The following is a 13,085-nucleotide window of genomic DNA, read 5'->3' as shown; positions in this document are numbered from 1 at the left end:
GGAAACAAGCCCACTGTGATTATTAAAATAAAGCAATGCATTCTTTTCTTAAGATAATATCTTCTTTGAAGATTAGCCGAGCAAGGGTTCGCAATTCAAGGAAAGCATAGTGATAAGGGCAACTTCATGGAGCTCTTAAATCTTCGATGTGAAGATGTACATGAGCTAAGAATTTCGTTGAACAGAAAACACAGCTACATTAGTGCTGAAATCCAAAATGATATTTTTAAAACAATGAAACATATGATTTTGAAAGGCATAATAAAGAATATAAGCAGTTTAGAATCATTATTGATGGTATACAAGATATTTACGGTAAGGAACAGGAAGTTATTTGTGTTCGTTATATGAATGTTTATTTCGAAATTAAAGTTGTTTTAAGAATCTACAATATAGATAGTGTCAAATGATTTTTGATGTAATTCTATGCCTTCAATTACCAATTCAAAATCTTCGATGCCAGACATATGATGGTGCAGCTAATATGGCAGGTAAATATCTTGGTTGTCAAGCAGAAATAAAGAAGATTCAGCCTCTGACTCATTACGTGCACTGCGGTGCTCATGTTTCTCAACTTATAGCTAAGTCCGTTCAACAAGCTTCATTTATCAAAAATGCTTTCGATTACGTGAATGAATTGGGAAAACTAAATAGTACATCAGGGAAATTTAAGCACGCATATTTATCACAACATGATGAAGAAAATGAAGTATCATTACTACGCTCCTTAAAACCTGTGTGCCCTACTCGATAGCCAACACGACTTTCCGCAGTCAAAGCCCTTCTTGAAAATTATTCAGATGTCATTATTTCTTTACAAGAGGCAACAAATGTGTTTGGCACCAACATTGCAGCCAGAGCTAATGATATTCTTATGTGTCTTTCTACAGGCCAATGTGTTTTTGGATTGCATGCTGTAGTTCCGTTACTTCAGCTTCTTGGAGGATTGAACAAATCTTTTCAAAGTACCACCGTCAATCGAGGTGGCATGTTGCACAGTGTCAAATTGGTGCAGAAGGAACTAAAAAATCTATGCAGTGAAGAAGAATTTCAGGAGCTGTTCAATACAACAAGAAAAAAAAAAAGAAATGATTGATCAACTCGATACTTCTCCTTTGCAGTGATTCAGGCAACAAACACTTCCTAAAAGATACCAGGAAGGAAATGCGTTAAAATACCAAAACTGCACTGTCTTGGATCATTGCAGAGTGAAGTATTTGCAGGTTGTGGTAGCTGCAATAGCAAATTTGAAAGATTTTCTTTTCTTTACAAAGGATTTGGCAGATTATGATAAACAGCAATATTTTATACAATGGAAATTTTTGTGCTGAAGTGATTAGTATCCTCAGCTTGATGGATTTTCTTTAAGAAACGAAATACTTTTTTATCGAAATCATCATAATGGATCATCTCTCGAGGATCATCGTAAAATATTTGGTGAAATGCAATCAGCTGTTTCTAAATATTGAACGATTGTTCAGGCTACTTTTAATGTTTCCGACCAGTTCTTGTGAAGCTGAAAGATCGTTTAGCACTCTGCAGAGACTCAAAACTTGGCTGCGATCAACCAGGGCTTAGCAAAGGTTGAATCATATTGTAATATGCTATGTTCATAGAGATGTTTTGAAAAAGATTAGTTGTGAAAAAGTTGCTAAATTATTTATTGACAGCAATGATACGAGATATAGATTTGGAAAGTTCTAAAAGACAATAAATTTACTTTATATTTTTATATCCAAACGTTTATGTTTTATTTTTTGTTTATTTGATATAACAAATTCTTTTTAAGCTTATTTTTTAATAACTGAACTTCATTTGATTATATAAAATTTAATTAGCTTAAAGTTTTACTTATGTGACAGGGTCGGGAAAAGGCACCATAAGCAATACTAACATACTCCTTTTAAGAATCAACAAATGTTGTTTGTCCCCATCACATTTTTAAGGCAAACGAGGTCCCTGTATGTACTGATACTGTTAACTAGATTCTGCACCCAGACTCAAAGCCAGTATTAAAACATGTTAAAAAAGGCAGCAAGCTGTCAGAATCGTTTGCACGCCGGGCAAAATGTGTAGCGACGTTTCGTCTGTGTTTATGTTCTGAGTTCAAATTACACCGATGTCGACTTTAGCTTTCATTTTCTTTTTTAGGGTCGATAAAAATAAGTACCAGTTGAGCAATGGGATCGATGTAATCGACTTACGCACCTTTCTGAAATTGTTGGACTTGTACCGAAATTTGAAACCAATATTAAAGCGTGTTATCGTGGCAGCTGTGGTGGTAGATGGATGTATTTAAATTTATTGGAGTATATAGTGCTATCTTTCTTGGTCCCAAAGTTCAGTTACTTCCACACTCAAATTTAGTTTACATCCTTCCAAGTTTTATTTAAAAAGTTACTATTGTCTTAGTTAACGACATTTCTGAGAGTCTGCGAAAGTCGCTCTCTGCAACAGATGATGATAATGATGACGACGGTGACGATGATGATTTCTTTCATTGGCTACAAGGTCCCAAAACACTGAGTACAACACACGAGTGCGGTTTACCTTGATCAAAAGGAGAAACAACAACAATAAAGATAAAACAAAGGATATAAAATTAGAATCCAAAAAAATAAATTTAACATTAATCCTTTCTACAATAGGCATAAGGCCTGAAATTTGTTGGAGGAGGGGACTAGTCGATAACATCGACTCCAGTGAGTAAGTGGTACTTATTTCATCGACCCCGAAAGATCGAAAGGCAAAATCGAACACGGCGGAATTTGAACTCAGAACATAGCGACGGGCGAGATACCGCTAGGCATTTCATCCAGCGTCCTAACATTTCTGCCAGCTCGCACAATGTTTCCTACCGGTCATGTTTGGGGAAAGGAAGAGTAAAACAACAAACGGAGTGGGAGTGAGTGATAGTCAGAGGCAGTAAAGCATTCGAACAGACTTAAAAGATTTTGCTCTGAAAGACGGTGACATTTTACTCAAAATAAAACTGCGAATTTTTATCGTAAATTGTATTTACTTAATCAATTTCACACAAACGCACACACATCTATATGAAATTAAATATTAAACACTTGTTTTCAAAATATTATCGTTCAATTAACAAATACGAACTATATATATATTATATAAAATCCGTTCTGTCTGTCTGTCTGTGCGTCTTCTAGGATCTCGGGCATCCTCCATCCGATTTCGCTCAAATTTGATATGCAGATACTGACGGTATCAGGCCGTGTATAAGTCTTGAAAAAATTACAAAAATCGATTCCAGGTGAGAATGCGATCGATAAAGCCGTGGGAACGTGCATTTGTACGCGCAAGTACATCAGCTGTTGCAATGTACTTACTGGTACTTTATACTCTTCGGTTGCATATTTGTTTGAATAAAATCGTTTTTCTTTGGAATAGAAAAAAGTCTATCTTTATTTCTTTTGCTGGTGCCTCAAATTTAGGTTAAATGAGTGTTTCTCAAAGGGGAGGCCTATGGGACAGTCGGACAAGTTGTTTTGAGAAAATTTGGTTTAACTGTTTGACAACTCAGCACCGTCCATTGGACGGGTGTGTGTGTTTTGCTCGTATATATATATAGAATTATAGAGCAGTAAATTATTAAAGTAAAAAAGTTAATGTCTGGTCGTAGAACGACCAATGGTTTCGCACCAAAGAAGGGCGTAGCCTCGCAGACGACTCATCAGATTCTAGTCCGATTGTATTTAAAACAGTAAAACGTTTCCAAAATTAGGTCCTCTTTCGCAATCGGTGGGTTTAATAAGAATTTCAAATGAATTTTTCTAAATAAAATGTCTTAAAAGTTGAAGTAATCTTCTGGTTCATAGGCTGAAGAGGTGACGTTGTGTTTGCAGCGAAATCAAAAAATAAAAGAACATTTGGACGATGAGTGTTCTCTGGTATAATGTCGAAAATGGAATTTGTTTTTTGTTCTCACAAGTTTGTTTTATCTCAAGGAATTCGGCTTCACTTTTGGGAGATTTATTTTTCCTCAATGAAAAACAGATATCTAAAAAGTGAATTTGTAATCCAGACCTTTTCATTGGATTTCCATGTGACAGGAGGATTACCTTTCGTGATATTTTTAGGGCTTTTGGATTTTCTCCCCTATAAACAAGCAGTGTTTGAGTTTGTGGTCTTCACTTGCATTGCCACCAAATACTAAAGAAAAGCGATCCTTCATAATTTAAAACCCAGGCAATGATAATTCTTCTCAATGTAGCTCCTTATGTGTAATCTTTTCCAAAAATTGTCGCATCCATGTTGACAATATCAGCTGGCATGTAATTTTTCTTCTTCAATAATTTATTCTAATTTTTAGGGTAAAGAATTTGCCACTTCATCATCTGCGCTACACGCTTCACAATGTAACATTATTTTATGCCAACCTGCTTGCTTCTTATAGTACTTTAACCAGCCACTGTTTGCAGCAAGTCTACAGTGTTCTAACTATCCAGGTTGCAGCAAATTTCCTTTACAATTTTCTTTTTGTCATTTAAAATTGAAAACATGGACAAGGCATTTGTAAAAACTGTAGTGTAGGTAGTAGGCAAGTTTGATATTTGCACTTCATTGCTAATCCATGCTGCTAAAATCATCATTTGAGGAAAGATGCTATCTTCTTTAGTTCGCAGTCCAAGTAAATTTCGTTCTCTGCATTCTTAACTCCATTAAAGTATTGTCAAATATTTTTCACAGATTTTTTTACCGTATTTCTGGCTCTGTGTTTTATAGTTTTATACTTTGTTTTAAAGTTATGCTCCGCATTTGAGGTTTCTTTCAATATATCATTGTTTCTTTTCTACAGGTTAAAAGAAAAAAGTGTCAATATTCTCAAGACATTATAAAGAAATGAGCAGCAAAAGAAGGCGGTCTAAGATGCCTTGTTAACATTCACTTGCAGGTTTCAGACTGGCATGTTGAATTGAAGCAAATAGACAGTGCTGGAGGTTGCTGATTCTGCCTATGTAATTTGGCTTTTGGTTTCACTTACAGGCGTATTCATCCACTTGGATACTGTTTTGGTCAGTATGCATTGAGTTTTGTTCTGCTTAAAGCAAGAAATACATACGCACAGTGTAATATGTAAATAGGCTAAAGCTGATACATGGTACCTGTTAGTAATTTGAATATAAAAGGTAATAGTGGAGTATAGTGGAAATAGAATAATTAATAATGGAATTAGCCTGTCTACAAATACATATAGCGTATTAAATATATATTGATGACACATATTGATTAGATTTACCAATGAGAAAAAGGAGAAAATCAATTTGATCATCAGAATGTATGAACATAAAAGCATTAGATGAGCATTATGACAAAGAGAACAGAAGGATGAACTCTTGAATACAAAAATAAACGGAATGACTCTGGCCATTAATAAGAGCTCATATCGAATAACGTAGAATGTGTGTATGTATGAATGTTTGTGAGTGTGTGTGTGAATGTTTGTGAGTGTGTGTGTTAAATAAAATGAGACAAAGCCAAGGCTGTGTGGAATTTTCAGGACATTTATAAAGAGAAAGTTAGTCTTACAGCTGTTTCTGGAATATTAGGGATATCCCTTGATCAGAGACGATGTGAGATGGTTAAATAGAGGGAAATAGTAGGATGGAAATAAGAAGTATAAAGAGAAATAAGAAAATAAAAGTTTTAAAAATATATGTAAGATGTTATAGTTGCAGTTCCGTTATCCAAGGAAAGTGGTGTGTAGAAATGATAGAAATGTTTCTTGTCCGTGTCATATAAATTCTGATAGGAGTTCATAGTTTGACATTATAAATGGAAAGTGCGGAGACGTAGATTCCGTGTGAGTAAAATTTTGAGAATGTAGTGTTAGTATTAAGTAGAGAGGAGAGAAAAGATGTGTATGTTAAAATGAGGAGAATGGTCAAAAGGAATAGGCGAGGAAAGAAAGCGAAAGAGAAAATAAAAGGAATGTTAGTTGGTGGTCAAGATATTATGAGGGGATCAGAGAAGAGTAGGGGGAGGGATAGGAAGAGATAAGAACGTAAGGAATGAATATGTGTGAGGAGTAGTGGTGGGGTGATATGTTTGAAAGGTACTAAGGTGGAGGGATGGGTACAGAGAATGGTACAGGGGGTTACTAAAGTGAGTAGCAAACCTCAAAGAGGAAGGGAAAAATAAGATATAGTGGTTAAGTTTCTAAAAATAGGAGTTGTTTATTGTACTAGCTAATGTGATAGTGGGGCCTGAGGAATCAGAGTGAGAAAAAAATAAGTGTATATTGATATACACGCGCGTGCACATACATATGTATACGTGTGTATATGCACTGTTATATAGACCCGCATAGTTATGTACTTAAACTCATACGCATATATGCATATATATACATGCATCCCCCACCCACCCATAGATATATGTATAGACACAAACACATGCGGACATACGCACACATAAACATACATACACATGTAAACACAGATATATCCACATATGTATTATCAAACAATTAAAAAGTACGAATGGAGAGTTAAAAAATTAAAAACGGAGACAATGTGAAGTCAAAAAGGTTTTATACTGTGATGATTTAGGTTGCATTTAGATTTGTGGTAAAATTTGAAGATAATGAAAACAGTGTTGGTTGCATGTACCTAGGGCTTTATTACATTTATTTAGTAGTATTGAAGAGTTGTGTTTTAATATGTGGAATGCTTCTTTTAGGTATAACTTACAGGCTGAACGTTGATCCTGATATGGAAGACTTGAATCTATTATATACCATGACAAGATGTATGGAATATTTCTATTTTTGAGATGATGTATGTGACTGGCGAGTGTTGTGGATTTACTACGTTTTTTACATATAAAAGAATTGAGATGCACAGCGTATCGCTGTTTAAAATTTATAGTTGATCCTATATACACAGTTGTAGAATTGCGTGACGTGTTGTGGTCGGTGCATTTATAAATTACGTTAGACCTTCTGTAATTTGTTTGCAGAGGGCAGATGGTCCTCATGAATGGAGGAGGTAATACTGTCTAAGGAGAGGTTAGAAATGGAGGTAGATTGGTCTATGTTATTAACATTATTATTACTATTATTATTACTATTTCTATCGTTGTTGTTATTTATCCTATCTGTAATAATGTTCTGGTTAGTGTTAGTGGGGTTTTCGTTGTGATCTAAAGCATGGGGTTCGATATTGGAGCTATGTATATGTTGGGTGATCGTGTATTCAAAATTGTTACAGTTTAACGTTTGATAATAGAAAGTTTTCGTCTATTAGAGGCTGTTATAATAGACTAAATGTTGGGTGGGGAGGAATAGGATAGCTTTAAGGTAGATCTATTAAAGGTAGAGTAATATTTATGCTGACGCGAGAAGTTGGGTTCCAGTATATTAAAAAAGGATTTAACTAAGTTCTTAACGTTTAGTGAGAAGGCGGGGGTGGTGTATACAATAGAGTAGAGCGTCGACTGCTTTTTGTGGCTACTTAGGGGTAGTGTAATCTATATTTTTAGAAATTAGAGGGGCGTAATATGGTCCGTTATTGTTAGTTGGTTTAGATTTTGACCTAGTGTTATATTTGTGCGTGTGGAGACTAAGTTTTCTTAATCTGGGTTCTCCCGGGGTTCCAGTATAGCCTATGGGTGGTCTGGTGGGATTCTGATGGTTGGTATGTCGTTATGAAATTATTTGAGATATATGTAGCTTGAGCCTAGTATTAGAGATGTATTTTATTTGTTGGGAGAAGCCGCTGGCAGCAAGCGCTTGGTTGTAATACGGGACGTAGTTATTGAATATTTCCTGAGTAGATGAGAGGTCAGATATACGAATCGAGATACCCTTAACTATATTATCAAAGATAGATTGGTTGTGATTGGAGTTAATGTTTAAGTACTTAAGGTCTTCGTTAGGTTCATTATATGGGGAGTATTGGTAGGTTTCTAAGTTTAAAGGTATGTCTAAACATTTTTTGTGAGAATTTTCAAAAGTAATAGATAGGTTGATGTTAGAAAAAAAATTGTGTAGATCTTACCTAACTAGTTCTAAAGAGGATTTATTAACGCCCTTGGTGACTAGCAAAGCGTCATCTCTGTAGAGGCCTCCCTTGATCTTAGGGAAATGTATTCGGAGCCAGTGGAGTATGTATAGCACAACGAAGACGGTTACTTGGGCAGAGTCGGATGATCCCATAGTAAAGTCAAATAATTTGTTATGGTTATTGTTATAGCGGTTGATCCGGCACCAGGGTTTGTCCTCAAAAGAAATAAGTGTTTTACGGGCATTAAGAATTATGTTAATTTCTAGTGGGGTTAGGTTAGTTAGATTCCTAGCTAGGAGAGATTGATTAAGAAGTTTGGAAGAAATAGAAGAATAGTAATTATTTATATCGAACTGTAGGAAAGAAGAGTCTTTGTTGCTTAAGAGATGAAACCATGTTATGACTACACCTGTACAGGACCATAAGTTGACGTTCAATTTCCCTTTGACGATTGGTATTATTTTAGCTAGAATATTTTTGATTTATGCTTCCTAGGTTGGATTTAGTAGGGTATATGAGGCGTATAGATGGTTTAGTTATGAAGTCATTCTTATGATCCTTAAGGTTGAAGTGTGGAGATGTAGGGCAGTTGAATTCTTTGCGATCGTCCACGTGTAATTTGTTCATAAGCTTACATTGGTTGGTGTCAAGGGTTGTCAAGGGTAGATGTCGGTGCCAGCTTATAAGACTTGTATAGTTCCTTCTTGATGAATTTGGTGTATCCCTCGATAGTAATAGGATACAAAATTTCCATTTTATCTGAGAAGACGTGCAACAATTTAGGTGATGAAGTGATCCGTTTTATAGTTTGGGAAAGTTGTTTTTGGAAGGGATTTATATTTAGAGAACTTATATATACACACACACACACACACACACACACACACACACACATGCATACATACATACATGCATACATACATATAGCATATTATATATTGATTAGCGTGTAAAGTGGCTGAGTATTCCACAGACAACTATTCTTTTTCCTATATGACGATTTGAAGGATATTTTATTTCAATGTGAGCAATCACATAGGATCTCTCTCGATTGTTGTTACTGTTCATGATTTTATTGTTGTTAAGAACGATGTACTGATTTATGTATGTCTCACAGGCTTTCAATATTTCTTTATTTCTTTGGCACAGAGAGACAATGAAGGAAGCTGAGGAAGTGTGGGAGTGAGAGGAGGACATGTAAGGTTATAGTGGGAGAGGGAAAAGTAAGAGATGGTTAGTGAAAGAAGAAACAGAGAGAACGGTACAGTAAGATAGTGAGAGGAAAGGACAGTGAGAGAAAGGAACAGTGTGGGTGTGGGAATAGTGAGAGAGGGAGTTAGTGAGAGGGGATGCAGCAACAGAAAAGATCAGAGCCAGAGAGGGAAGGACAGTGATAAAGGGGAACAGTGCGAAAGAGGGACAGTGAATAGGAGAAACGGTGAGAAAGGGGACAGTGCAAGAGTGGGATTGTGAGAAGAGACAGTGTGATAGAGTTACAGTGAACGAAGGGGACAGAGCAATAGAAAAAGAGAGAACGAGGGAAACAAAGAGAGAGAGAGAGAGAGAACGAGGAAGAGAGAGAGAGAGAGAGAAAAACAGACAGACAGACAGAGAGTAAAATCCCTAGCAATATGGAGATCATGAGGAATTCGGAGGAGGTACCAGACAATAATGATTCAGCAACCAACGAAATATCTGACACACCAAAGAAAATTGCTTCTCAACAAAAATTGCTTATAACGGCACTGTTGCTATCGCGTTATTTATCCGCTTCGGTGTTCCCTCTACTAGAAGTTAGCTATCCAGTTGAGGTAGGTAACCTTATTAAAATATCTTCATTTTCTCAATGTATATTCATTCCCTAAATATTGCTCCTAAATGTATCTTCTCTCTTAATAACAGTGACTATGAAGACGATGTCAGAAATTATAGTATACTGAACAATCAGTCAAAAATGTGTCATCATTTACATTCTAGACAATCTGCCCCAAATGCATACATTTATGTGGTCTGGTGTTCTGTTACTAATAGTAATCAAAATTGCCTGACGTCATACTCTACGAGGGTGGGTAAAAAGTGTTCATTGGCTGACTATGAAGGCGTGATGCTAGCGTTGTGAAATATTGCATGCATTGATTTAAATTCTTAATAACTGCATTATTTTTCACCCAGATAAAGTGGCACCTCACAGCACAAGACATTTGACTGCTCCAAAAGCAACTAGTTGCAACCTCTTTTGAAAATGGACACGATTTGGCATTGTGGTGTTATCAAGTACCTGCAGAAAAAGGATTTTGTCCCTAACAACATTCATGCTGACATGGTTGCTACATTAGGGGATTTTGCTCCAGCTTTATCAACAATGCAAAAGTGAGCAGCCGAATTTAAGAGGAGAAGGGACATTCTTGAAGATGAACCAAGATCTGGACGTCTAGCAACTGCCTCCACTGAGGAAAACATTGATCGTGTTCTCCACACGGTGATGGATGACGAGTAATTGACTATGAATCAAATAATCAATGCTATTAACATATTCTGTGAGAGAGTTGAGAATATTCTGCAAAACTTGGTATGACTTGATAGGACGAAGTGTCTTCTGACATATGATCACATCACGGGAAAATTTCACATTGTGTGAGGCAGATCCAGCTGGTTTTCTTAAACGTTTCCTAACACAGGATGAGTGTTGGCTTTATTACTTTGAACCAGAGACAGAGAGATAATCTGTGCAGTGAAAACATCAATCCTCACCTGCTCCAAAGAAGGCCAAGGGTGTTTCATCTGCAGGCAAGATGATGGTATCAGATTTTGAGGATGCAAAAGACATTGTGTTTCTTAACTGTCTTCTAAAGAGCCACACCATCAAAGAAAAGTACTATGCCAACTTGCTGAAGCAGTTACGAAGAGCTATCAAGATCTAATAGCCAGAAAAACTGAAGAAAGAGGTCTGGCTTCCCAATGTCAATGCTCCAGCATACAAGTACATGGTTTCAATGGATGTTGTACGCGACTGTGGCTTTGACCTGGTTGATCGGCTTCCTTATTCTTCTAATTTGGCCCCATCTGATTTATCATCTGTCCCCCAATATAAAAAAAAAAAACACTTGGTTGGAAACCAATATTGCAGTAATGATGACGTCATATCTGCTGCTGCCAACTTTTTTGACTAACAGATGAAAGGTTCTTCACCAATGGCATCCAAGCACTGCAACACTGATAGAAGAAATCTCATTCCATGCGAGCATCTTGGTCAGACTATGAACTTTTCAGCCGACCCTCGTATTATCTTGAGAAAAACAGATGTAAAGATATATTGGATATCCTTACATCTTTTATTCAGACAGAAAAGCCATATCTTAATAAATGCTGTGATGGCTACAGTTAGAACTACAGTAAGAAAAGTTTTGATCTACTGCGTCAAAGAATTAACCGGGGTTAAACAACAGCAAAAACAATTACAACGTCAAGAAAGACTGTTTTGGATAATGTAGTTCTTGACTCACTGTCTGGAAAAAAGGTGTGTTGATAATGGTTGAAAGATTTTCGGTCATTGATATGTCGAAGCTGAGCTGAACTGGGATTAAATAAGAACAATAGCCAGTGAAGAAGTGAGTTATTCACGCTCTATCACCAGCACTGAGTTGTTGCTGCCGTTGTTAAGCTCCAAGTCAATCCTGATTCAGCAGACCTATGGTGAAAATTGTTTCAGTTGCAATAATCTATGATCACATGACCTTCTACAAATTACTGCAAATTTCTCTGAAACCACATCGATCGCCGTATTCCCCCGCCTAGCGGAAGCTCCAGCGATTCCGTCCGCTTGCCGGCGAGCTGCATGTCGGTCGACAATTCCAGCGCGGGTGTGAGTGTTTGTGTGTTATACGTTTGTCGTCAGCTACCGGGCGTTCGGCGTTGTGATCATGACCGTCTTCGCAGCCGACTTCGCGGCTGTCTTCGCGACCGTCTTCGTGGGATTGTGCATGGCCGTGTTCGTGCTCGTATTCGTGGTGGTACCCGAGCTTGGTTGTCAGCTCGCGTTCGTGCTCATAGTCGAGATCGTACCCGCTGTACGGCTAAACCGTTGTCAACTGGAAAGGAACAACTATGCTCATGTTGATCGTTGCACTTTGAAGTCTTCTCTGACAACTATGGAGGAGAGAGCGTACAACAGGTGGCTGAATCGATCGCCATGTTCCGTTGCCGAACCGAAGCTCCACCGATTTCGTCCGACTTTTTAAAAAGACGCAGGTACATTAGAGATTGTTGTTCTGAATGTAGCTCCCTCATTGGTTCGATCAACACTGTTGTGTTCTTTGGACAATATATTTTATTCTCACCAAATATCACATCTCTATATTATAATTCTGAAATGCGAAAAGTTTGTCTGGTTTTGGCATTGGAACGGGTTAAAGGCCACTAGATCCCGTCGGATTGACTCCAAAATTTACAGGGACATGTAAAATGAGGTGAGGATGAGAGTGGGCTAAGATAGAAATTCCTATCTTAAAAGGTGTGGTTACTAGGGCGAAAAACGCACACTTTGACAAGTCTACTCTCATTCTTTTATCTGCCTGTCTTTCTCCATCTCCCTCTCTTTCCTCCATTCCTTTCACTGTCTCTCTATAACGTCGTTTCACAGCGTCTACTATCCTTCCTCCGCCGCCTTCAATATTTTTACGCTTCTTAATCCCTTCGTCGTTATTCTCATTCACTCATTATTACTTTCTCTTTCCCCCTCCCTCTCTCTCTATATAGAGAAAGATTCTCATGATTGTGTGGTGGTGGTGGCGATGATAATTCTCTCTATGAATGCAGACAGACGTAGAGAGAGAGAGAGAGAGTGACAGCGCTGGCGAAGGCGGCGGAGGAAAGATAGTAGACGCTATCAAACGATGTTATAGAGAGAAAGTAATAATGAGCAAATGAGAATAACGACGAAGGGTTTAAAAAGCGTAAAAATATTTTCTTTCTCAACTTACTCAAGATATTTTGTTGTTTATAAATGGGAGAGAGATAAATAGAAAAAGATAGAGAGTAAGAGAAAGCGAGGGAAAGTCC

The 13,085-nt window shown here is 37.2% G+C and overlaps 1 protein-coding gene across 1 annotated transcript in view; it reads left to right on the top strand.

Moving 5' to 3' along the window:
* Positions 1-13,085, top strand: part of LOC118764795 (MFS-type transporter SLC18B1-like) — a 114,976-nt gene that overhangs the window by 55,364 nt on the left and 46,527 nt on the right. The window contains exons 2-3 of the mRNA XM_036505821.1: positions 4,820-5,036; positions 9,177-9,838. Coding sequence (XP_036361714.1) covers positions 9,659-9,838 — 180 coding nt within the window. The 5' untranslated portion in view covers positions 4,820-5,036; positions 9,177-9,658. The remainder of the gene's footprint in view (positions 1-4,819; positions 5,037-9,176; positions 9,839-13,085) is intronic.

Source organism: Octopus sinensis, linkage group LG9, assembly GCF_006345805.1.
Source record: "Octopus sinensis linkage group LG9, ASM634580v1, whole genome shotgun sequence".
NCBI classification, from domain to species: domain Eukaryota; kingdom Metazoa; phylum Mollusca; class Cephalopoda; order Octopoda; family Octopodidae; genus Octopus; species Octopus sinensis.
Note: the sequence above shows the minus strand (reverse complement) of the source record. Positions and strands in the feature narration are given on the sequence as shown.